Genomic DNA, 27,872 nt, shown 5'->3' on the forward strand with positions numbered 1-27,872 from the left:
TCAAAGTAAAAGCAACGGAGTTTATTTCAGTGAAATTACCTTAAATTAGATATATTAAGCTCCCCAGTCCCCCAACCTGGTAGAAAAGTTCCTCTCAGTGAGAAATCATTTATTTTAATGGCAGAAATTTTACATATCAGTAAAATCTGTTATTTAAAACTGTGTACAGTACATTTCTGGCAAAAGCCTTATACATCTTTCAGTTGTCAAGACAAAGTAAAAATATGGTTGCATAAAATCACAAAAAATATAAATTGCTGAAAAGATAATAAAAAAAGATTACAAATCATTTGCATTGACTCCCTTACATCTTCAATTAGTAAGAATTTGCAAACAACAGTAAATTTGTGGAAATTGTGATGAAACCTTGACATTCTCAACCAAAAGGTGTCATTTCAAATATCCCAGCTTAAAAAGAACCTACTTGCAATAGTCTGTGTATTTATCATACTATTTGTACAAGTGCAATATTTAAGTATCCAAAATAAAACTCAGTAACTTAAAGGAATCACAATAACTTAAAACGAAGCCGTTTACAAAATTAACAGTTTTTAGAAGGTCCTGTTTAATTGGTTCCTTTTTGTTCCCCACTCCCCACAACAGATCAGAGACATTACAACAATGTCTTAGCTCTATATACAAATCTGTAGCTTTAAAAATAGTCTTCTGTTCTTAACATTAGGAACATAATGCTGCACTTAGCCTACATGAAGTCAATATCTCCAAAACAGAGGGCTACATACAAGTTATAAATACAGTTTGAACTTATATTTAAATGGAACCCCTGTAATTTTATACAGCTTTCCAATTCTAAGTTGAATAGAATAAGCCCTGGACAGAAGGAAGCAAGGTTTTCTCTTGAATTCAGTGCATGTTTTGAGGGATGCTGGAGCTACATCCACAACTATACAAGCTATCATGACATCGGAGAGCATGATCATCAGGTTACATAGGTGCCAAAAACAATACTACAATACCAAGAGTCTTAAAAGGGGGCTGGGGGGAAGAGTTCTGTTGCAGTGGAAAGATAATACCAAAAGAAGTTTCTTGAAGTTAAAATAGAAGGCAATTTATGAATGACACAGTATTTTTTTATTAGCATACACATGATACAAATTTCATCTGAGGTGGCTAAATTTTTTCTTACACCTAGTATGTAATGCATTACACTAAGAGCAAGAAAAAGAAAATATAAATCTGGGCTCTTAGGATTAAGCAACTTTGGGCAGTTCCCATAATGCTACTTTAAGTAATGAAAATCCAAAGCAAATGTGACTAGTTAGAAGAACTGATTTGTTCCATATTTTATCAAAACAATAAGGTAATAGCTAAGAGACAGCCAAATGCAATGTGTAAACTTTAGTTGCAGCCTGGTTTGAAATAAATTTGTATGACAATGAGGAAAATCTAAATATGCATGATTAGATGGCATTAGAGAATGGTATTATGGTTTTTTTAGGAGAATGTCATTATTTTTTAGGAGATGCTTTAAGTTTTGAGGAGTGATGAGTCTATCTTCAATGTCCAAATTGTTCAGGGGAAAAAAGCATATATACACACATACATATACACACATATATATATAACTGTATCTACATACAGATATATAGATAAATATGGCAAAATGTTAACAAGTATTGAATCTAAGTGGTAGATAACACATGTGATCACCTTACAGCCTTTCAATTTTTCTTCTAAAAAATGGCCGTAATGAAATTTAAGAGAAAAAGTCCTGGCTAAGCAGTTAACAGTTTGTAAGACATGTCCTATGCACTGAATCAATTTAAAAGGTACATGATTGAATGACCAGACATTCCAGCATACATTTAATACTGACTGACATGATTAGGAGAGAGGACTCTGTGATATTGGCAAATGGCAAACCAACCAATGATTTATTTACAGTATATGCAACGCAGCTCTTGTGACAAAAAGAGCAATTTATATACAGAATATAGTGGGGCAAATTGTAGAATTAAAATTAGTGCCTGGAGTATCTGAATATATAAGTTCAATTTAACTGTGTCAGGTATCTTTAATGTGACTTACCATATACTATAGAATATTAAGGAGAGGATATGGAAGAATCATCCAGGCTGTCCCTAATGTTGAAAATACTTGCTAAATTAAGGAGCCCAGAAAATAAAATCACCTCTAAAGGTCTCTGGGGAGTCTAGTCAAATATTTATTTCTTTATTCCTTTTTTGGCCACACCACGTGGCATGAGGGATCTGAGTTCCCCCACCAGGGAACCTGCGCCCCCTACATTGGAAGCACAGTCTTAACCACTGGACTGCCAGGGAAGTCTCTAGGCAAATATTTATTGAATAAATCTTTGAAGCAAATATATAACACATCAACATGTAATTAACATATGAAGGCCTTTATGGTAAATTAATATTCTACAAAGCCCTGTATACACTAAATACAAAATAGCCAAAAAATCAAGTGAGCCTGAGAGACCTATAATTCATTGCGCATAGTATATTATTCTATATGCCTACTGGACAATGAACAAAATTGTCTTAATTCATTTTTGCACATTATGCTTTTAACTATTAATCATGTTTCAACCTCTGTGCAAACTGCATTCCAAAAGGCCAACCCTCAGTTATAATTACGTATAACTTGATTATACATGGAAGCATTTGGCTATGATTTATTATGCATGCTTATTGCTATCAAAGAAATAAGCAAAGTTTTAGGTTTACTGTGCAAGAATTTTAATTAGATTCGCGCACATCTCAAAAAATTCTATTGTGTGACTTCCAGGTCTTGGAGTTAATTCAACAGGAGAAGAGTCAAGTGAGGTTACAGATGAGGTAAGAGAAGCTTCTGAGGATTTTCCTTGAGCCTCAGCATCTGAATCATTCCTTTGGCAAGCTCGATAGTTGCTAACTGAGCCCGATCTCTGTGGAGTAGCAGTCCCTGATTTGGCTTCAGTAATTTCATCTGGGTAAAAAAAAAATTCAATTTATTCTAATCCATGACACCCTTCCCAAAATTTTAACAGTATTTAATTCGCTTCTTTAAGTGAGACTAGCTATCAAGAGCGTGTTGTTTTGAATACTCCCTGTAACAGAGGCAGTGAATCTGTGTTATGCCACTTGCCTCTTTTACACACAGCAATGTATTCCCCTGATGACTTATTAAGATTGGGTACATATTTGGCTACTCACCAGTCTTGCAATCCAGGATTAAGAGCTCAATGAACTAATAATGAAGCTTAATAAACATCATTCCCTAGCAACAAAAGTCAACCTTTCTATATTAAAATAATAAAATAAATGCACTTAAAATTTGAATCTTGGAAATCATCTCATCTAACTCCTTGCTTTATTGACAAGAAAACATAAACCCCTAACAGTTAAGTGACTTGCCATAGGTAACAAGTGAACAAAGAGGTAAATCTTGAATCTAAGTCTACTAACTCTCATCTCAGTACTCTTACTTTGTCTTCATATTTAAGATCTTATAAAAGAGCAACAATTCCAATGAACAAAATCAAGGAAAAACTAAAATTAGGAACACAACATAAAAACAGTAAATGGTCATTCAGTTGGTAAACCCAGGTATTAATAAACCTAAGGTTACAAATTTAATCCAAATAAAATGGAAAAAAAGTTAAACCCATTCTGTATCTCAAACTGCATTGTTAATACCATCTGGACATAAACAGACAAACAGGTTTGGCCAACATATCATAGCTTAAAGCTGTGTCTTTCTGATACTATGTAGGTACTATCTTTGAGTTTATATAGAAGACAAAGCCATGGGTAAATCTCATAAGTGGACAAAAGTGGCAGCATATCTTAATTGACTTGGCCAATGAAGAATAGCCATAAACACGTCTACTTAATTAAAGATTCTGTTTGTGAGAGAACATTTATATATACACAGCTGTGTGCATGCATGCTCAGTTACATCCAACTCTTTGCAACACCATGGACTGTAGCCTGGCAGGCTTCTCTGTCCATGGGATTTCCCAGGCAAGAATGCTGGAGTGGGTTGCCATTTCCTTCTCCAGGGGAATCTTCCCAACCCAGGGAAATAACCCTGCATTGGCAGGAGGATTCTTTACCTCTGAGCCACCAGGGAAGCACTGTACTCTAATACTTAAATGAATTTTATTAAATATCAGATATTTTTTAAGTTTAATGCTGTTGACTTTAACAGCAAAGTCAACATTTATTCTAAATCATTTCATCTCATCAAAATGAACTACAAGAAACAAAAATGTAATAGAAAATTTCACTTTAGGATAAAGCTGTATAAGGCTTTAAGGATTTTAGATGATAGTCTTAAAAGGACAATAAACTATTTCCAAGATTCTCAAATATTCACATCTAAAAGGTGCTTTTATGTTCTTTTGCTATTGAATTACGAGGTACAATTCAAGAAGCTTCAAAAGACTCAAAGATTTACTAAAATGCTAAATTAAGTAACAAGGTCTAACATGTTGTCTACGTTGTTCTGTGTGATGTACATACCATCAATACTTCGGAAATCCAATAAATATGTTCTACTATCCACTTGGTATAACTGCAGACTCATTTTAGAGTATGTACTTGTCACAGGATTCTTCCTCCGAACACGCAAATAATACGGGTTTACAACCTAGCACATGGTATGGACAAAAACAAAGTGAAAAGGAATTCTTCTATAAAACATGATAGACTACAGGTTTGTCAAATGTGCTAATAATCAGAATGCTCTTTCTTACCTTCCATTCATAATCCAGTTGTTTGATTGCTCTACAAACTTCTGCCATGATATCATTTGGCCGACTTTGACTTCTAATTCCCAAATGCCATTTTGCTTTCCTTACACCTTGATGTTTGGATTTCTGTGGATTTAATTCATCAAGGGTATGGCGTGCCCTGGGAGTTTCAGCAACCAAGAATGGTACTCTTTCAGGATGGGGCCGGGTCAAGTGGTGATCGTCGAGAAACGAATCTGGTGGGCTTGTTGCCAAGTAAAAATCTTTGGCCTCATTCATTATCCTCCTGTTATCTATTATGAGGTGGTAGGCAACTGCCAAAGGGTCCTGGTGATTTCTGTTATAAAGGCAGCTGAGAACCTCCTCTTCTGAGCATTCAAATTTTTCACATACTTCTTTTAAGGCTTCATCATCAATCATGGTTGAGCTATACGATGGATCCTCAGGAAAGAGATATTTTGGAAGGTCCTGTTTAAACCATTCATGTTCCCTGAGAGAAAACAGTAGGTGTCAGAAGGGTTTGGAGGAGAGATGAGACTGAAAGTAACTGTTTGGGGGAATTGATACTCATACAATATTATCATTTATATTTATATTCATACTGTGTTATCATTTTTTTAAAACAGATTTTTCTCTTCTGGCTCATATTTCATTGTATAATGGAAATGTTCCAGCCTTCCTCTGATTGTAAGAGGGAGAGAACACTACTGGAGCAACCAGGAAAAAGTGTCCACACTTTAAATGTTTGGAACAAATGGCAATGACATACTAATGGTAAAGTCCATCTTATTTCCAGCTCAGAAAAGAACAAAATTAGTCTGTGGCTTCCTCTTTGGATATAATGTTAAGTGAAAAAAATGCATAACAACAAAAATAGACAGCTTTCACTCATCGAATGCTTACTATGCGGTAGATTTTAGGCTGAACACTTCATATCTGTTATCTCACCTCATTTTCAAACAACTCCAATAAGATAATAATATCCCCTTATTTTAATGAAGGAACTGAGGACTTCCTAATTTTATATATAAAAGGATATTTTTTGACTTGAATTATATAAAAATATGCTAAAACTAAAAACATGGAGAGGAAACACCTCAAAGAACAAAGATTATCTTCTGGATAATGGAATTAAAGATCATTTAAATTCTCTAATGTTTTTGGTGTTTACTAAGCCTTTTCCAATTGTCACATATTTCATTTAAATTGGAAAAAAATATGTAAAACACAAAAACCACCTCTAACTAAGATATTCTGAAATATAAATTTTAAAGAAGGATCAGTCCTTCTCTAGCAGTAAAGTCATGACCTGCCATTCATTCTCTTTTTTAGTCTGCAGAATATGGAGTAAATGGAATTAACCTTTTTTTTTTTGAACTGGAATATAGTTGGTTTACGATGTTGTGTTACTTTCTTCTGTACAGCACAGTGAATCAGTTACACATATATCCACTCTTTCTTAGACTCTTTCCCCATACAGGTCATTACATAGTATTGAATAGGGTCCCCTGTGCTTATAAAGTAGGTCCTTATTGCTTATCTATTTTAGGAATCAAACTTTAAGTTCTATGTATGATCTTTCTTCTTCATTGCCCTAATACCTTCTTCTTTACTAGTCCCAGATACACATCTGATTTCTTTCATCCTTTTCCCTCCATCTCAGAGAAATGTTCTATATAGCCATTAGAAGACCAAAAGAGAAATTTCCATTAACGAAAAAAGGAAAGAAAAACAATGGTAGAAGAAACAAAAGTTTGCAGTATTATCTTCATCAGAAATGACCTGCTCAAATTTGAGATTTATCATCATCACTTTTGCCTATTTAAACTTTTAGGTTGAACCACATGAAACTGGCAATATTGGTGGACTTTTTTACTTACATAACAGTCATTTAATATGTAATTCAATCTATACTACTATAAAAACAAACATGTCATTGACTGAATTACAACTTTCTCATTCCTTGAGAGGAACAAAAGGAAAAAATACAGTAACTTGTAAGATGAGAACTCAAAAAGCAACATAAAAATTTACTATGAAAAAGTATGAGAATGTGTAAAAGTCAAAAATGAAGCATATTACAGAAAATCTTAAAGAATCACTACCAAATCTAATACCCTACTAAGGTCCTTTTTATTTTTCATTACCTCTTTTTTTAAATTTAAAAAGTAATATAATGTTCACTGTTACAATTTCAAAACAAATAAAGAAGCATAAGCAAAAAGTGAAAGCCTTTCCTCCTCCTAATTTTACTTCATAAGGTAGCCAGTTTAGTGTTTTTAAATATCAAGATAAAATAAGTTTGAGTCTATACACTATTTTTAATATAAAAACGGGATTACACTGTACATACTGTTCTGCAAATTTCTCTTTCATTTGATTTATATCACTGATACTGTTAGATCTGACAATCAGGTTGCTTTATCACCTGATATCTTTGATTGTGGCTCTCTTCATGGGATCCACCTGCAGCATATGTTTCAAAAGGCTAATCACAGAAGGGTTTAAATACTGAGGGGTATAAAAGATCCCATCACATATCTTCTTAAAAAGAGTTGGCACGTGATCATCATCAAACGGAAGGGTTCCACATAATAAAGCGTAGAGAATAACCCCACTGCTCCATATATCTACCTCTGGACCAGCATACAATCTGCAACAGGAAATACCAACTGGGTTAAACAATCATTAGTAACTTAAGAGTCAATGAATTAATCATACATTTTAAATATAGATACTTCATAAAGAATTATTAGTCAGAATATGGTTTCAATAAGTCACTGCTATGTACTATACATACAGATTCTACAGTTATTCTATCAGTATTATCTTGGAAAACAAAAATTAAGAATATTTTTTAAGTTACAGACTAGAGCTAAAATTCTCTCCTTACTACCTTACAATTGTCCTCATGATATCCAACTAATAGGGCCAAACTTTGAACAAACAGATCATTACTGAATTTAAAACCACTGTTTTTTGGTTACAGATTAAGTGATCTTTCCTCAACTGGGAATGTTCTGTAATAATGGACTATAAACCCACTCTCCCCAATAACCCAAGACCTTATACCAAGGAAAAAGAGGCCTGAAGCTGTGGAAGGAAGCCCAGCTAACTGATTTGCAGAGGACTTTAAACTCTTATTTGCATTGTACTGTAGCCTGCTGACTTAACTGTTGTTGTTATTTAGTGGCTAAGTCGTGTCCAACTCAATGGACTGTAGCCTGTCAGGCTCCTCTTGTCTATGGAATTCCCCAGGCAAGAATACTGGACTGGGTTACCATTTCCTACTCCAAGGGATCTTCCTGACCCAAAGATCGAACTCAGGTCTCCTGCATAGCAGGTGGATTCTTTACCACTGAGCCACCAGAGAGGCCCTACTGACATAACTATGCTATGCTATGCTATGCTAAGTCGCTTCAGTCGTGTCCGACTCTGTGCGACCCCATAGACAGCAGCTCACCAGGCTCTGCCGTCCCTAGGATTCTCCAGGCAAGAATACTGGAGTGGGTTGCCATTTCTTTCTCCAGTGCATGAAAGGGAAAAGTGAAAGTGAAGTCGCTCAGTCGTGTCCGACTCTTAGCGACCCCATGGACTGTAGCCTACCAGGCTCCTCCGTCCATGGGATTTTCCAGGCAAGAGTACTGGAGTGGGGTGCCATTGCCTTCTCCACTGACATAACTAGCTGCACACTAATTAGATAACCCATTCAAAGTCTGGCTTCAGGGAAAGGATTTCCTTAAATTGGTCAAATAAATTATTGAACTGACTAATAAATACTGTTTTGATAGTAAATGTTTCCATACATCTAGACCACACAGAAAGACCTTATCCAAACTGGGAAAATAGACTTCAGTAATGGCCCATTATATATATGCACAATTACATATCTTTTTGTTTAGTTAATTAACAATGCCCTCAGTATCCAGGTCCTGAATTGTCTTCTTCCCCAAATAATTTACACAACCCACATGAAATAATTTTAACATTTACCTGCTAATATAAAAAGATAATGATGAACCTTGGTAAATCTAAAATTAGGTATTTTTGCCTTACTCATATGCATGCCTTAACATAAACATAATTTCTCTGAGTAGGCTAGGCTAGCTAGCTTATGAAAATAGAAAGAAAATACTACAACATTTCTGCATTCTAAATCAGGATGTAAGACATTCAAACAAATAAGGTTTGAATGAAAAGTTATTAAAAGTTAATTATAAAAACTAGTAAACAAACTTTAGCTTCTCTGTTTTCTATTTCAGTAGTATAATGAAGAACAATTCCTCTTCAAAAAAGTAAATTTTACTGTCATCTAAACTATTCAAAAATCGGCCTTATACTAAGATCTTCATGTTCTCAATGCTGGTAGTTAGTATAAATAAACTGAGAGACTAGAATTCTTATTTCAGTCTCTAGAAGATTTAAAGAATGAAAATTAAAAATAAATGAAATCTTCAGTCCAATTCCCCAAAGTACCTTATCATAAAAGCTAAAGCTAATTTGAAAAATTAAAGCTACACATTACACTTTTAATTCTTCATCTAAGCAAATAGTAAACCATTTCTTACTACTAGATATTTCTGTATTATTCAGGTTTTAATGTCTCACTTTTAAAACTTGCTAGTTTTTAAGCTTTCAATTTCTTCCACCAGGGGAAAAATGAAAGTACTCTCATTTAACTAATATAATATTAACTTGCAAACCAATATCCTCCTCTATAAATGGAGTTCTTAATCCTTATTCACTTACAATGTTTTATTTTTATAATAGAACACTTTTTGGATGAGAAAAGAATAAGCTTTAAATTTCTTTCACTAGAATTGAGTATTATACTATAGACTAACGAAGTCTAGGAGAAAAATATGATTACAAATATACTGGGCAGGGAGGAGGTGTCAAACACTACCTTCCTGAAATTACTTCTGGTGCAGCATAGTTGGGTGAGCCACAACTTGTTCTTAAAAATTCACCATCTGACATCATGTTTGAAAGACCTGAAAATGCACAAAATTCACCGCTCAAGATTTCCCAAGGACAAAAATAAAAACAAAATTCCATTAAACAATAAAACTGAGTTTGCATTAAAGTGATAAATCATCATTTTGTTCTTTCTTTCAGCAGAATCCTACATCCTTTATTGTTTCCAAATATTTTGCCTTTATGCCATAAAACCTGTAATCTGTTTCAACAGTTAAGAGTTCGTGCAAGGTCAGGAGTTTAGTGAGTACATATTAAGGTATTAGTTATTTTGCTTATTAGAATAAACTGGGCAAGTTTAAGATTCACAGACTTAGAGAACAAACTTATGGTTGCCAGGTGGGGAAGAACAGGGGGTAGAGATAGGGAGTTTGAGATCAACATGTATGCTCTTGCTATATTTAAAATGGATAATCAACAGATCCTACTGTAGCACAGGGAACTCTGCTCAGTGTCATGGGGTAGCCTGGATGAGAAAAGAGTTTGGGGTAGAATGGATACATGTATATGTATCCCTGAGTCCCTTTGCTGTCCACTTGAAACTATCACAACACTGTCAATTGGCTATATTCTAATATAAAATAAAAAGCTTAAAAAAAAAACTGGGCATGTTTTATTAATAAAGAAATTACTAGGGAAAAAATGTGGACTGTAATTAAAACTCAAAGTTTCTATTAACCCTTGATCTGATTCTTAAAAATATATATATAGTTATTTTTAATATCCAAGTTCCTTCATAGTTCTACTACAAAAATAAAAAAACTAAGAAATTCGCTGGCAGTCCAGTGGTTAGGACTCAGTGCTTTCACTGCTATGGCTCAGGTTCAGTTCTTGGTCAGGGAACTAAGATCCCGCAAATCACAGGTGCAGCCAAAAGAAAAAGAGGAAAAGAAAACTCTGCTTCCTCAAAAATACAATGAATAAAAATAATGACAACTAAAGAAGTCAAATAATTTAGTCAGTTATTAAAAAAAATCTCAGTAGCTCAGAGCTGATGGGAAATATTTAGTGAACCTCTAAAATAGATCATATATACAAAACTGAAGAAAATAAAATTTATAAGCATCTCCTCTGATCTGAACTAAAACTAAGCAAAAGAGAGTTGCAGAGATTCATTTTTATCTTAGGTTTAGTAATGTCAATGGCAATTTATATAGGAAAACAAATTCATTCCATTTTCCTCAAGCTGAAATTATGCTTTTCTATCATTAAAAATACTTTACTTTCACTTTTCAAAAATAATTTTGTTCACATGGTTTGCCTTCTGGCTTTCAAAGTCTGAGTAACTTCACCCCAGTCTCTTTCCTTTTGCTCCATAGTTGATCAAAAGAACACATGGAAACAGGCTGCTAACTTCTCCTTCACAAATAATGGTCTCTTTTCAGATGATGTCGCTAATGCTGCCAATTTAAATTGTCTGCCTAATGCAATAAAAGTCAATTTTAAAGACATAAAGCTATGAAAAGAGAATTCCTTATTTTTACTCCTTTTTGTATGCTCCTAGACTAATAGTGAGGATATACTACTTGGGGATATTCAGTTGATTATATGCAAGTTACCTGAAGAAACCTACTGATGTTTGTTAAACATAATGAATATATGAAACTATAAAAATCTCCTTACCAAAATCAGCTATCTTTGCATTCATGTGTGCATCAAGCAGGACGTTTTCAGGTTTCAAATCTCTGTGGACCACCATATGCCTGTGACAGTAATCCACACCAGAAAGGATTTGTTGGAACAGTCGTCGACTTTCTTTTTCATCCAGCTATGAAAAAGTAGAGAGGCAACTTAAAGGTGTGTCCTTCAAAAGAATGTATTCTACCTATAATTCTCTAGCCTATACAACTGTGAAAATGCAAGAACCTTCCAAATGAACCTCACTCATGAGATGCTTTTCAAATGGGGAGGTGGTATAGGCAACACAAAATGGAAATGCTAGGAGGATCTTAGAACTCAAATCAGTAACTCAATTTTCTAATATTATCACTCTCATGACTATACTCTAATAGCTTGTTCTCATCTAAATATCATGTGCTATTTCAAATGATTTCAATTTTTCCTTGAAACTGGGCATGTTTTCTCCTATAAATTACAAATACTTACTCTTTGATTCCTTTAACAAATATTCATTGAATACTTTCAATGTGCCATTCACTGTTTTAGATACTCGTGATATAGCAATGATTAAAAAGAGGCCCTAATCTAGTTAAGGCAATAGACACATAAATAAAAAGAATACGAGTGTTCTGAAGAAAAACAAGCAGGACAAGAGCACAGAGAATTATGCTTGGGTGTGGAATACTGGTTTGAACCATATGAGAAAGCAACATTTAAGCAGTTAATGAATTAGCAAGCAACCATGTTATCCTATCTTCTGAAATAAAAGGTGTTTCGATTAAAAAAAAAAACCCTAATTCATTTGTTTTATAAAATATAATGAAAGTGAAGGTTGCTCAGTGTCCGACTCTTTGCGACGCCATGGACTATATACAGTCCATGGAATTCTCCAGGCCAGAATAGTGGAGTGCGTAGCTGTTCCCTTCTCTAGGACATCCTCCCAGCCCAAGGATCAAACCCAGGTCTCCTGCATTGCAGGAGGATTCTTTACCAGCTAAGCCACCAGGGAAGCCTTTATAAAATATAACAGCATTTATCTTTACTCTGCTTACTGAAAAAATTGTATCTTATGCTGTACTACATTTTAAAAAATGTTTTTTAAAAACTTCTCTTTCCATTTATCCATATTTTCTTATTTTATGATTTTTTTCCATAAGTGAAAACCACTGCTTGGATATGCCTGCTCCCAAGAAGTCATATTTAATAAATAAGCTATTAATCCTCTAGGCAAAGGACTCTAATATGCAATTCTTTAACACAGGTCACAAATTAGCATTCTAAAACCAGGTTCCTACACCTTAAATGGTAACAGATAATTCTTTTGAAAGCAAAACCAAAACTATCAAAGAGATAAAGAGATACCTTTCCTCAAGAGCTGGTAATAATGATTAGCAATCTAATTTACTTCTAGAAGAAATATAGGTTCATTTTCTAATACAACTTCATATATAAATATACTAAATGAAAAGAAAAATGTGTTCTAAATGTGAAAGAGAAGAAAATTAACTGAGTAAACAAAATACAAGAGGTAAAATAACTATTTAGGCTACAAAAATGAAAATTATATTCAATACTATATTAATAATAAATACAGTACAAAGGATCAAGGAGGGGAAGTCTATTAAGAAAGACTAGAAGTCAAAGCATATTTCCATTTAAACATGGAAGATGGAACATCACTAAGATGACAGCATATAAAGACAAAAGAGCAAGAGAAGAGACGGCAGTAATTGAGGGGAGTCACTAAGCGAGAGGGTAGATGAACAGTGATAAACACTTGGCTAACCACAGAAAGCTGAAACCTAAGCCTTGAGGGGTGGAACTCAATGATAAACTCATCTGCACACAGACTTCTTGAAGGGCTTAGATATTGGAAGTGCTGGGAATTTCTGATGGTAGAAGTGAGAAATGGATTGAAAATAGCTGATTGAAGAAAGAAGTTTTAAGCTCACCACCCTTACTGGGGAATAAGAGCCATGATTTACTCTTTAGTAAGGCTAAACCAGCCCTGTTCCTCAAGGACACTAGAGCAGGAATGAGGCACCACATGGAGAACATGGGGCTTAAATGAATGTCCGCATAGTAATCAGTGAGCCTTGTGGACCTTTTCCCATTTAGCTCGCAGAGCACTGGCAGCTAAGCTCACACCCTCAAGGAAACTGGAAGGTTTCTTCTGGAGCAACTATCTGAGCAAAGAAAAAATATTGTTTATTATTGACATTTGGTGTTCCCTAGTAAAACAGACAGGTCCTTACCCATTCAACCAATGGGAAGGTCCATCAGTTAATAAATTCCACCCTCCTGACCTTGGCATTTAGAATTTCACTCTCAAATATGAGTGGACAACCCACAATCACCAGATATCTAAGCAAGGGTCATGCACAAAAGACAAAGACTAATAAAGTGAACAGAAAAAAGCAGGGAGCACAGAAGGTACAGAAGCAATGAAGGAAAGAAAAGGAAAAAAATTTTAAAGAAATTGGCATCCTCAAACAGATATTTATTATCTCTGTGGAATAAAAAAATAGGCTATTTAAAGAAAGAAGACTTCAGAAAACAAGAAAGAAATAAAAAATGACAGCTGGAATTTTAATATGCAATGGGTAAAATTGAGCACAATTCCCATAATGTAAAGCAAAATGTCAGGACATGAAAAATGGAAAAGATAAGAAGCAAGACACCAATTCAACTTGTGTCTTTTCCCATTTTTTTAGGCAGAACATTGGTGCCAGGGATGGGGGCAGGGGGTTGGTGGAGGAAGCAGGGGGTGAAAAGACAAATGGAATACCTGAAATTGAAATGAATCATGTTAAGAAATGGTAAAATCAAAATTAACTTGGTTAATGATTTTGATGAAAGTGAACAGATATGTTATGCAGAACAAATGAATGAATGATATAAAGAACTTTAGATTGGGAGGGAAAACAATTGGCTTCTCAGTGTTTAATGAGGCTCCTCCAGAAGAGATTTTTGCATACCACATACTCTGGGTATGAGAAAAAGTACAGCAGGGGCAATGTTCTGTTTTTGTATCTGTAACTTAAGATACTGTTCAAAATGTCTTCTAAAGTTCCTTCCAACTCTAAATTCTTTTAAGTCTAATTCCTACCTCCTCCATGGAGCCTGTTCTTACTACTCCAGGTACATCAGATTTCTGAAACCAAAAAATGAACGCAATTTAAATGTGACTAGGGTTGACTAGCAAGGCCCAGATTTCTAAGTATTAAATAATATGTTTTCTAAGAATTAAATACATACTTTAAGATATATATTACAAGTATTTGTATGCCCCCGAAGCTAAGTCTGAAGATCATGAGTTCTAGGGTCTCAATCTAATCTTATCATTGATAAATCAAGTGACCTTGAGAAAAATAAATCCATAGTCTCAGTTTCCATATCTGTGTAAGTAGGCTAAGGATATAATCTTTAAGATCCTTCCTAGCTCTAACAAGTCTGTGATTCTAGGCAAATATGTGACTAAGGGGACTGGTTATTAAATAGACCTCTTAACAGAATTGCTTTCTAATATTCTGATGCTCGTAAGGGATAAGGGGAGTTACAAAATATATACAGGATTAAATCAGAACTGCTTACCCTTCCATTTTTACAGATATAATCAAATAGCTCTCCTCCTGAGACATATTCCATCACCATGAAAATATCAGATGGTGTACTGATGACCTGGTACCTGGTGAGAGAAAACATTATCTACCAGTATTAAAACATGTATATTCATTCATTCAATAAATATCTACTAAGCACCTATAATACACCAGGCACTGTGCTAGAAGCTGGGAAAACTGCAGTGAACAAAACAGATTCTCTGCTCTCATGGAGTTTATTTTCCAGGAGCCAGGAAACAGATACTAAATAAAAAAGCAATATCTGAGGTGGCGGAACATGCTATGAAGAGAAATAAAGCAAACTAAGGGAAATCTTGCATACAGGGTGTTCAAGGAAGGCCTCTCTGATAAAGTAACATGTAACAGAGACTAATGCAAATCAGGGAACAAACTATGCCATTACCAAGAAGGTGAACCAGGCAGAAGGAACAGCAAGTAGCAAGTGCAAAGGCCCACAGGGGGAAGCCTGCCTGGCATGTTGGAGCAATGGTAGGAAGGCTAACACTGAGTAAGCTGGGAGAGAGAAAACAGGATGTGGGGTCAAAGAGGCAACTGGGTACCAGAGGACACAGAACCTTACAAAGCCATGATGAGGCTGTGGCTTTTATTCTCTGGCAGAGAGACAGCTAATGAAGGTTTTAAGCAAAGCAGTCATGTGGCCTGGCCGATTAAAAGGATAACAACTTTGATTGATGGCAGCAATGTGAAGAAGTGACTGGGCAGTAGGGTAGAAGCAGGTGGCTATTACAGTAGTCCATGAAAGAAATGAAGGGGGCCCACACCAGGTTGATGACAATGAAGGAACTGGAATCAGATCCTAGATATATTTTTGCAGGAAGAGATGGAATGGAGGTTGGGAAGTCAGAGAAATAGTAAAGTTAAGGATCGTTCCTAAGTTTCTGCCCTGAGGAACAAGATTATCAACTGAGATGGTGAAAACTGTGGAAGACCAGGTGTGGGAGGGTAATAAAGAGTTCAGGTTTACCCATACCAAGTTTCACGTGCCCCGTGAACACCCAAATGGAGACGTAAAATAGGCAGCGGGCATGGGAGTCTGAAATCCAGGGAATGAGTTTCAAAGCAGGAGATGTATACTTAAGGGCTGTCAGCACAAAGATGGTATTTAAAACCATGGCACTTCAACAAATGAGAAGAGGTGAAAGTGAAACAAATTTTGAGTCAGTCAGTTCAATACAAAAGCCTAAATGGTTTTAACTTATAGTCTGCATAATAAAGCCGAGCAGTAAATAAGTTATCTGTAGACCCTACAACTGGCAACTGTAAAACAACAGTAGTACTACTGCCTTTTGAAATCTGGATTTCTAAAATTCTATTTATTATTTGTTTTATCAGATAGGACCAGTGTAGGGGAGTGGGGGAGACTTTCTACTGTATTGTCTCTAGTGAGGCTAATTGATGTCACGTGGAAATGTGGAGGTCAGAGTTTTGTTTTGCAAATCATTGTTGATTCTATAGCAATAGGGGGGCAATGAAAGTCATCTATCAAAAGGGCATCAGCTCAGAAAATAAGAAATGTAACAGCTGATAAACACAAGGGCAAAATGTGGACTCAAGCTTAAGTGACCATGAATGGGGTTAGATAAATACATGAACAGGAAGAACTTCTAAAACTCTCAGGAATAAACTGAAGAAATGTCACTCATCTTTCTCACTTGTCAGATTAAGTAGGTTAACACAAATGATGAAAAAATGATATGACTATATTTAATATAATCAGATCTTACAGTTTGATTATATGAGGATGCCTGAAAAGCTTGAGGTTCTGAATTTCTCTGCGGATTTTTCCTACTACATCAAGGCTTCGAATCTTCTGCCGATTCAGTATCTTCACAGCAACTTTATGCCCAGTCAATTCATGTTTGCCAACTGTAGGAGAAATAATTTTAATAAATTAGTGCCAGGTTTGGTTAATAACATATTTAGAACTATTCTAAGAGTAGAAATCTTAGCATTCTCCAAAAATACTTTACCAAGTCCAAGTTCCTTTCAGTTCTGCCTGATTTACCCCTGAGTGTTTAAGAGTGATTAAGTATGGGCATCCCTCGTGGCTCAGATGGTAAAGAATCTGCCCACAATGCAGGCGACTCAGGTTCAATCCCTGGATTGGGAAGATCCCCTGGAGAAGGGAATGGCTACCCACTCCTGTATTCTTGCCTGGAGAAGTCCATAGACAGAGGAGTTTGGCAGATTAGAGTCCATGGGGTCGCAAAGAGTCAGACATGTCTGAGTGACTAATACTTTCACTTTCAAGGGGGAAGACACATAAGAAACTACTAACTGTGGTTTCTTCCAGAAAGGAAAGTTGGAAGGCTAAGGCAGAGAGAAAGAAAGCAACTTCTTTATTGTTCTCTACCTTTTTATACTTTTAAATTCTCTTAATTTACTTTTCATTTTTTAATCTGTCATACATACAAATTGAGCTTTTCTCTTTTGGTGTGCAGGTCTATGGATTTTAACACATGTGGAAATTGGTGTCATCACTGTTATAATCAGATACGAACAGTCTCCTCATTCCAAAAACCTCCCTCATGTTAGACACTTTCTCTATAAGCCCTTGAACCTTTTAAATTTTGGTTCGTGAGCATGTAGTTTCTATTTTTAAAAATAAGAAAAAAATTTAAGTGACTACCTTTCAATTTTGAATGTTATAGCCAGATAATCAGTGGTTATAACAGAATTTAGATATTTTTTATAGTGGCAAAATCTTTTCTAAGGATCTAGTGGAGAATTTATATTCCAGCGAAATCAAGAAGTAAACCAAGATGGTATTCAGTAAAGAAGGAGTCTAATATAGGAGAAAAAGAAGATGACTCCCAGTAAGTTAATGAAGCAAAGTCCTAAGCAACAGCTATGTGGAAAGCTCTCTAGTTACTAAACTTTGACTTGAACAAGTTAAATTATTTCAACTTTGTATTCAAAACAACCATACTACATACCCCATAGGGTGACATGAAGTAGGGCTTGTAAAACACTTTCCATCATGCCCAGCACAGTAATTTCTTTATGAAGAAACGATGACTAAATAATAATTATTTAAATAATTATTTAAATTATTTAAGGTTAATAAATAATAATTTATTATTATAATGATAAGAATGATAAATAATTTAAGGTTATTTTCCATTGCTCCCAAATGTCTCCCCCGTTCCTAGCTAATCAGTCCTAAAGTTTCTGAATAATCCTATATAGACAATTTTATCTCAGCTTTTTGATTTGTCCCTTTTATACAGTTAGATTCAGTACCATGCCTTTGTCCAGGTTCACAATAAGTACTAAACAGTAGCTTCCCTGGTGGCTCAGACATCTGCCTGCAATGCAGGAGACCAGGGTTCAATCCCTGGGTACGATCAGGAAGATCCCCCAGAGAAGGGGATCCCTACCCACTCTAGTATTCTTGCCTGGAGAATTCCATGGACAAAGGATCCTGGCAGGCTACAATCCATGGGGTCACAGAGTCGGACACAATGGAGCAACTAACACTTTCACTTTTTTTTCAAATAGCTGTAATTTCTATGCACCTGGCTTCTATCCCCATATGCTTCAGTCTCACTAACCTGCTCCATCCTCCCCTCCCATCAACACCAGAGATTCCTAGCTTCCAAAGTTCAACCCATTTCCTGACTTTGGTTAATTTTCAACATGATATTGCCAGATGTATATACACATAGCACCAAGTCCTTGACAGGAGATTTCACTTACTACCCAAAAACTATAGAAACACTTATTCAGTCACAGAAGAGCATAGAGGTAAAAATAAGTTTATCTGACTTAATTTGAAATCAGATTTTTTAAATGATTACTATTTTTTAAAAATATAAATCTAGTTGATTTATAATACAGAACATAATTAAGGTATACAACTAACTAATTAATATTCATGACATACTCATTTTATACCCAAACATACTGCCTCTAACTCTCCCAAGCCTGGAAGACTAGCATTATTAGCAACACTTTACAAGTAACTGAGGTACAGGAAGATGAAATAACTTGCCCAAGTTGAAATAACTTGCCCAAAGTTACATAGCTAATGACTGACAAAACAGAAACAGGAACCCGTGTCTGTCTCAAAAACTTGTCCTTTTTCCAAAAATGGTAAGTGAAATGTGATTATTTTTTAAAAGATAATCTTCAAAAGAATATTACTTATATAATAATGCTAAATAAATATCCTTTTTAATAAAATGCAAATAGAAGTTGAACATGTAAGTGGAACCCTTGATTCACAGTCTTATAATTTTGAAAATAATAATAGATTGAATTCTCCAAACTAATAAGACTTACTCTAAAACTTCATTCATTTATTTAAGAAATAGTTATTGAGTACCTGCACCCACTATGTGCCGAGTACTTGCTACTATGCCCTTTCTCCTGTATGAGAAAATAAATCTACTCTAATAGGCTTCCCAGGTGGCTCAGAGGTAAAAAATCTGTCTGCCAATGCAGGAGACGCAAGTTCAATCCCTGGATCGGGAAGATCCCCTTAAGTAGAACACTGGCAACCCACTCCAGTATTCTTACCTGGAAAATTCCTTGGACAGAGGAGCCTGACAGGATACAGTCCATGAGGTCATGAAGGATTGGACACGACTGAGTGACTAAGAATCCATGCACACGTGATAAAAACCCACTTCTTATCAATTTCAATGTTTTATAACAAGATACCAAAAAAGACATTTTATTCATTCTATTAAATCTGTTTAAAAGTTACTCAAAAAACTACAACTGATCCTTGAACAACTCAGGTTTGAACTGCAAGAGTCCACTAATACTAGAATTTTTTTTAGCAGATAAACATTTAGCCCCCTTATCCCCAGAAGTAGAACCCGAGGGTATGGAGGGCCCACTGTACCATGTCACTTAATAAAAGGGACTTGAGCATCTGTGGATTTTGGTATCCTCAGGGGCTCCTAAAACAACCCCTCAAGTATTCTGAGGGGTGACTGCGTCATAAGACAGAAATGAAGAGCATAAAACTAAAAGCACACAGGGAATTCTCCAGCGATCCAGCTGTTAGGACTCAGGGCTTTCACTCCTGGGCCCGGGTTTGATCCCTGGTCGGGGAATTAAGATCCTGTAAGCAATGCACTGCAGCCAAATAGACAAATAAAAGCACATAAAATATAATACAAGTGTACTGGGTTGAAGAGTGTCCCCTCTTCTCCACAAATTCACATCTACCATCACCACAGAATGGGATCTTATTTGTAACCAGGGTTTTTGGGGGTATGGTTAGTTAAGGATCTCAGGATAAAATCATCCTAGATTTAGGGTGGGCTCTGTATCTATTGAGTGGTGTCCTTATAAGAAAAGAAGAGAACATAGGCATGCACACACAGAGGTGACCATGTGAGACAGGCAGAGACTGGAGTTTTGTTCCTACAAGCCAAGGAACACCAGGAGGCACCAGAGGCTGGAAGAGGAAGAAGCAGATTCTCCCCTAAAGCCTTCAGAGGGATTGCATCTCTACTAAACCCTCGCTTTCAGGAATTCTGGCCTCCAGAACTCCAAAATAATTTATTGTTTTAAGTCACCCAGCTTTGTGGCACTGTTACTGCAGCCCTAAGAAACTGACAGGTTTATGATGTGTGCTCTGTTGTGCTTAGTCGCTCAGTCATGTCTGACTCTTTGCAACCCCATGGACTGTAGCCCACCAGGCTCCTCTGTCCATGGGGATTCTCTAGGCAAGAACACTGGAGTGGGTTGCCATTTCCTCCTCTAGGGGATCTTCCCAACTCAGGGATCAAACCTGCATCCCCCAAGTCTCCTGCATTGCAGGCAGATTCTCTACCACTAAGCCACGTGGGAAGCCCTAGGTTTATGATATTCACCATCAAAATCAACAAGTTAACAAAAAGTAATCTTTTTTGAAAACAGATTTTTCTGAACTGCACTACATGTGTCCAAGCATTCTTAAATGGAACACATGATAACAGGGAACCACAGGGACATCCATGGGAGTTACTTCTCTGGACAGCACTTCTTGCTCCCAGGCTATTACGTTCCAGCTCCTAGGGTTTTCTGCTTTTTGAAGTTGTGCTCATCCTTCACGGTCTATCAGGAGTCAATTCATAGCCTCTTCTCCAATGTTCTAATTTCAGGAATTCTAATTTTCAATGGGCTAGAAAAATCACAAAACTAAAATTATTAGAATAAATTTTCTAAAGTATGCTTTACAAAACACTAGGACTGGAGACTCTTCATGGGAAAAGATTTCACAATCAAGTGGTCTCGGAAAGGATGTCTCCTCTCCCTTTTAGAAACTTATCATGCATATTAACACAGTAATACCGATAGAGCCCTACTGGAAAGAAACCCATCAAGTGTTTAACCTGGTATTTCCCAGTCTTAACAGGATACAAGTTTTTTCCTCCAAGGTTTGAAAACAGTGTCCCAACATTGAGAAAGAGAAGAGTGAAAAAGTTGGCTTAAAGCTCCACATTCAGAAAACTAAGATCATGGCATTTGGTCCCATCACTTGATGGCAAATAGATGGGAAAACAGTGGAAACAGTGGCAGACTTTATTTTGGAGGGCTCCAAAATCACTGCAGCCATGAAATAAAAAGACTCTTACTCCTTGGAAGGAAAGTTGTGACCAACCTAGATAGCATATTAAAAAGCAGAGACATTACTTTGCCAACAAAGGTCTGTCTAGTCAAGGCTATGGTTTTTCCAGTAGCCATGTATGGATGTGAGAGTTGGATTATAAAGAAAGCTGAGCGCCAAAGAATTGATGCTTTTGAACTGTGGTGTTGGAGAAGGCTCTTGAGAGTCCCTTGGACTGCAAGGAGATCCAACTAGTCCATCCTAAAGGAGATCAGTCCTAGGTGTTCACTGGAAGGACTGATGTTGAAGCTGAAACTCCAATACTTTGGCGACCTGATGCAAAGAACTCACTCATTGGAAAAGACCCTGATGCTGGGAAAGATTGAGGGCAGGAGAAGAGGACGACAGAGGATGAGATGGTTGGATGGTGTCACCAACTCAATGGACATGAGTTTGGGTAAACTCTGGGAGTTGATGATGGACAAGGAGGCCTGGCGTGCTGCAGTCCATGGGGTCGCCAATAATCGGACATGACTGAGCGACTGAACTGAACACTGAGGACTCCAAACATTTTCTTTTTAAGAGAAGGCAGTATCTCCTATTATTTTTTTCCCTTTTTCTTCCCAGCAAAATCTCGCTAATTTTCCAGCCATCATATGATAATGTTATGTTTTCCTTACTTATAGGAACAATGATATGTGCCTTGAACCCACTGCCAACATATTTCAGTATTAGAATTTCAGTAGCATAATACTTTTGAAAATATAGTTATTTTATTATAGCTTAGGAAGCACAAGCTCACATTTGAGCCTCACAATAAACCTATGATGCAGGTAATATGAGGCTCTGAGAGATTAACTCATTGAAGTAAAGTTATTAAGTGATCAAGGTGGAACAGGTCTTCTAGTTAGAATAACTCCAAGTCTGGGATCTATCCACTGTACACCACCATCAGTGTGCACTGTGAAGGGAAAGAAGCCTTGACAACAATATCAAAATCTGAACTGTTACCTCAAAACTAGGCTAAAGATTCTCCAGTGACTAAACTCAGTTGCAGCCAAATTAACTGCTGCTCCATAAGTCAATCAGTGCAATACATGGACTTTGTCAGGGATATGCACTTCTGAAACATTTCTCCTTTGGTCCAAAGCTCAAAACTTTACTCTTCAGATGTCACTGTTTTACAGTAATACCAAGATGTGGCTTTTGGGTGAAATGGAAGACAGGTATTTCTGCCATGGAAAACCTGAGTCACTCACAGCAAAGGTTACCATAATTTGCAATATCTCCCTTACAACAACAGCAACAGATGAGTCAACTAAACACTAGCTAACAACCTGTAACTACTTTCTAAAAGGAACTTTGTCTAACTGTAGAACTCTGTAATCCATGCTCTTCTAATCAGATATGTAATCCTGAAGTAAAGTAAGATCATACTTTGAAAAAGAGAATTTTAAACACTGATAAAGATTGCCACAAAGATAGAAATGTCTACTAAAGATACTCTAATCACCCAACCATTTCATTCTCAGTCTAAAATTGAAAAAAAAAAAAACCTCACTGCTAAAAGTATCAGGGAAATAAGCTAATTCTGGCTGGAGAGGGATGAATTTTAAAAGCTATAGGTGGAAATTTGCGAAAGGTACCTTTTCTTAACAAAACATTTCAGGCATACCAAAAGGCAAAGCAAATACCCATGTTCCACCCAAAAGCCACTTAAGCAATAAAACATTACAGATGCAACTGAAGCCCAGTCTGACTCCTCCCAGATTCCTTCCTCCTTTCCTTCTTCCTAGAGGTTACCACTATCTTGAATGTGGTTTGTCTTTCCCAGATATATGATGAACCCATAAATGATATGGTAACAATTTTTTCATATGTTTACTTTCACAAACTTAATTTTATATATTCTTTTGAGTTCACAATGCCTGCATGATTCAAAAATATAAAAAGATACACAGTGACATGTTCTCCTACAACCTAGTTCCCCTACCCTGAACATGTATAATGTTCAGTTTCTACTGTAACACAGTTTCATGTGTATCTTTAAAGAAACACTGTATACAGATGCACATAGTTACACTTAGATACTTTAATTTGCCCCTGCTCTTTATTCACAAATGGTAGGTATGCTATACACTTTATTATCCCTTTATTTTTTTTTCTCTTAAAAATACACCTTGGAAATTGTTCCCTATATTATATAGCCTTGCTTCCCCCCCCCCCTTAATGTTTGCAAGGTATATACCACTGTATGGGTAAACCATGGAGAAGGAAATGGCAACCCACTGTGGTACTCTTGCCTGGAAAATTCCATGGATGGAGGAGCCTGGTGGGCTACAATCCATGGGGTTGCAAAGAGTCAGACACGACTGAGCAACTTCACTTTCTTTCTTTCTATAGTTCCTCTTGGAGAAGGAAATGGCAACCCACTCCAGTGTTCTTGGCTGGAGAATCCCATGGACAGAGGGGCCTGGTGGGCTACGGTCTATGGGGTTGCAAAGAGTTGGACACGACTAAGCAACTAACACACACACACACACACACACACACACACACACACAGAGGTAAACCATAATTTAACTATTGTCCTACTTGCAAGGTTACTTCCAATCTTTTGTACTGACAAACAACATGGCAATGAATAATTCATTATTCCATATACCTATAGGATAAATTCCCAGAAGCTGAATTGCCAGGTTAACTTTATAAATACTGTCATACTCTATAGAGGTGGTACCAATTTGTACTCCTGTCAGCAATGTACGAGTGTTTTTTCATGTTTTTAAATTTTATATGAATAACATGACTGGACATATTCTTCAACTTCTGTTTTTGTGGCCTAACCTTATATACTTGAGATTTACCCATGCTGATATATATATAGCTCTAATTCATATCTAGACTTTTTTACTTAAAAGTTTTTAAATAGCTTATGTGATTCAGTCAAAGAGAACAGTCACCTATTTACCTAAACTTTCAGTTTCATGTATAAAATACTCAACTTAATAAACAGATTATATGTATAAAAACTCATTTGGCAAAGATTACCCACCCTACTGAAGAAGTATTTTCTCTTAGAAAATGAGCAAAAACTGCCACCTATATTTACTGCAATAATAACTCTATTCATCCATGCTTTTATAAACGTTCTTCCTGGGAGGAGAGAGTAGACCCACAAGGGAGTGGAGACCAACCCCTTGACAATCAAGGGGGCGGAAAAAAGGTATATTGGAAACAACAAGATAATTCAAGCATAATTCCAAACTAACCCTCCTCTAAAGTTTCCCCTCAACATGTTCCCATTAAATTACCAAAGGATTTTTTTAACCTTAACAAGAAACAAAATAATGCCAATGAATCTGCAGTCCTCCCCATCCCCTCAATCAGTTTCCTATAAGATAGAATATCATATTGGGAATGATATGATATCACATCTTCTACTAGACTCTCTTTCTATGTTAAATTTACCAGTGTGTATGACTAAAAAGCTCTACCTCCTCCAAACTGCCTCCTTTGAAATATGTGGCTAATCATATAATTTGCAAGAATTCCGGTCAAAGTCTTGGCTACCGTAAGTTAACATGTCATCACTATGGTGGCTATTTCTGCGTGCTCACAGAGCATCTAGGTCCCCCTTTCTCTCTTCCAAAAAAACTCGTTTCTGTGCAGGTATCTACACTATCCCCCCATACTATTCAAGTACTTCAGAAGATGCCCTCCCACCCATACATCGGAGAGGGGGTGCTCTTCCTTCAAGGGTAATGCCATCTGCCCTATAGATTCAGACCATAAACCATAGATCACAAATACATATAGGACCAATTTATAATCATTAACCGCTCCGAAAAAAATCAGTGATCCTTTCCAACAAGATGGGCTTTTTTAAAAAATAAAAAATAAAAAAGCCTAAGCCAATGAGCCCAGAATAACCCTGGCCAGAGGGACTGACTGAGTCAATAAGACTCACGAGGGTGATGCTGGGGCTTCCTCGCCCTGGACACAGAACCACAGAAAAGACGTTCTTGGCTAGGCTGTGTTGAATTTTCTATTATTTGGGGGGCAGGAAGCATTTCAACTGTTTAACAACTTTAAAAAGGCTGTGACTGAAGACTCTGACCATCAGTTAATGTATTTATGAACAAAGGAACCCGATCCATGAAACGTATGATCCTCTAACACTGGCCTTTCTATATTTGGAGAGATGGTTGACTCTGACAGTGTGCATGTGTTATTTCGAGAGAGGCAGGTGTGGAGGAGTGAAGGTTAAGGAATAGCAATCACTGGAGGGACTCATGTCACTGCCACATCACAGATCAAACCCAGGAAATGAGGAATATCCTCTGGCTTTCCTATCTACCAAATACCGTGCCAAAAGCCACCTAGCAAATAAGAACGTAAGACCTGATTCTACTTAGGTCTGAATTAGGAGAACAATGAGCATGCTAACTAATCCAAGCAGAACCCTGGGTGGAGTGAAGGCATCAAAGCTGTCATTACTATTTGGGGGGCAATAGTGAATATTTCAGTATTTATAAACTGAAAGCAGTCTGTAATGGCTAACAAGTAAAGAACAACATCGTCAAAAATAAGTAACTTCAAAAGCACAGAAACATCTTACTGGCCCCCAAAACAGACCCACCCTAATAGCTGTAATTACCCTATTCTGGCATTTGCTTCTTACTTTCTCACATTGTTGGCCTTGCTGATTTTCTTAAGAAGTTTAGGCAGTTGCTTCCCTGTGGGCTATACAGCAATTTTCCAGTTCTATGACTCAGAAAGAGCAAGAGAAGGAAGGGCTCTCCTCTTCCATCCCTAGATAAAATCAGAAAATGTTTATTTAGCTCTGATAGAGCAAGGCTCAGTTAGTTAATTCACTGTACAGACTTTCACAAACTATTTTCTCTTTCAAATATTTACCAAGAGCTTATTATATGCAAGTCACAGGCTATTCTTTATTCAAAGCCAATGCGTAATAATTTTTATCAGTTCCATACTTCCTTGCTTTACATTCCTAATATCCAAGTCAACTATTTCAAAGAAAAAATATTTATGCCTCATAAAATTTGCAATTAAACTCTTTGTGCCAGAATTGGTGACTTGAAGGGCAAGTTTGTTATTTCCAGAATACTGTACTGAAACACAAGAAAAAGTGATTCCACGTTCCTTTAAAAAAGAAAAAAAATTCAAATGATGAACATTAAACTATTCATTAAAATGTAAATATCTTGTGAAAATAAACGGAAGCGAATTGCATCAATGAATAAACACTATCCGGAGGAAAAATCTGCCTACCGGGTTTGGTAATTAAGAAACATTGAAGACACGGAGTGTGCATTCAGACCATAAACCACAGATCGCAAATACATATAGGACCAACTTATAATCATTAACCGCTCCGAAAAAAATCAGTGATCCTTTCCGACGAGATGGCCTTTTTTTTAATATATAAATTCTGTTAACTACCTCCAAAGCAACCTTACTTCGGGGGGGGGGGCGGGGGACACATTTCACACCTGTCAGCCAGCTAGGGCAGGTAAGCCAACAGTCTCCTAAAGAGGACGGAAATACGGACAGTGCCGAGGATGGCCAGGGAGGCGATGGGCTGGCCCAGATCCGAGGGACCACAGCCGCGTCGAATAGGAGGCCGCCTCTCACGGGTTCCCGGCCGAGACCCCAGCGCCCGCACCCAGCAAAGGGAGCACTCAGCGCTGCCCGCGACTGTCTGGCCTGGGAAAGTTAGCACCTCCGCATCCCCGCCCCTCGCACGGACGAGCCCCTCCGGCCGCCGCACCGTCACCATGGCGACCAGTCCCCACCTCGCCCCCACCCGCCGTGGGCAGGGGGCGGGGGGCTGCGCAGCAGTCCAGCGGCGGCCTCGGGTTCTGCTCGCGCCAGAGCAGGACAGGGGCTGCGGAGCCCGGGAGACGAGAACGCAGGGGGCGGGGGAGGATGAAGAGGTGCGAAAGGCGGAAATCTCCTGGATCCTGGGCGGGGGGCCGAGCCTTGCCCCGGGGGTCCTCACCCTTCACTTTGCCGAAGGTCCCGACCCCCAGCGTGTCCCCCAGGATGTAGTGACCGATCTTCACCCGCCCGTCGTGTTTCTGCTTCTCGGCTGTCGCCATCTTTCTCCAGGAACTGAGTCTGCGCATGGCGCCGCGGGAGGGGGCGGAGGGGGCGGGCAGGGCCGCGCCGGGGGCGGGCGGGGCGGGGGCGGGGACGCGGGAGGGGAGCCGTGCCGCCGAGCCGCCGCCCTGCACCGCCCGCCGGGTCCCAGCAGCCGGCCGTCGGGCGCAGACGCTCCCCCTGGCGGGACTGGCGGGGGTCGCTGGGAGAGCCACCGGTACCCCTCTCCTCGCTCTGC

At 37.5% G+C, this 27,872-nt stretch overlaps 1 protein-coding gene across 18 annotated transcripts; it reads right to left on the reverse strand.

The window, feature by feature from the left end:
- On the reverse strand, nucleotides 1-27,872 carry PRKAA1 (protein kinase AMP-activated catalytic subunit alpha 1). Of its 18 annotated transcripts, none has more exons than XM_081517522.1 (11): nucleotides 27,534-27,641; nucleotides 26,201-26,323; nucleotides 16,686-16,827; nucleotides 14,912-15,005; nucleotides 14,427-14,471; nucleotides 11,321-11,465; nucleotides 9,627-9,714; nucleotides 7,149-7,373; nucleotides 4,724-5,210; nucleotides 4,491-4,617; nucleotides 1-2,952 (listed from the first exon to the last, which is right to left on the reverse strand). In XM_081517522.1, exons 4-11 carry the CDS (start codon nucleotides 14,969-14,971, stop codon nucleotides 2,708-2,710), a joined length of 1,422 nt encoding a protein of 473 aa, XP_081373648.1. In that variant the 5' UTR covers nucleotides 14,972-15,005; nucleotides 16,686-16,827; nucleotides 26,201-26,323; nucleotides 27,534-27,641; the 3' UTR covers nucleotides 1-2,707. The 18 variants fall into 18 exon arrangements, with proteins under 18 accessions (XP_081373648.1, XP_081373645.1, XP_081373649.1 ...); XM_081517519.1 differs by having other exon boundaries at nucleotides 26,193-26,323; XM_081517523.1 differs by having other exon boundaries at nucleotides 26,169-26,323.

Source organism: Giraffa tippelskirchi, chromosome 8 (genome assembly GCF_054371585.1).
Source record: "Giraffa tippelskirchi isolate mGirTip1 chromosome 8, T2T-mGirTip1v1.2.pri, whole genome shotgun sequence".
Taxonomy (NCBI): Eukaryota; Metazoa; Chordata; class Mammalia; order Artiodactyla; family Giraffidae; genus Giraffa; species Giraffa tippelskirchi.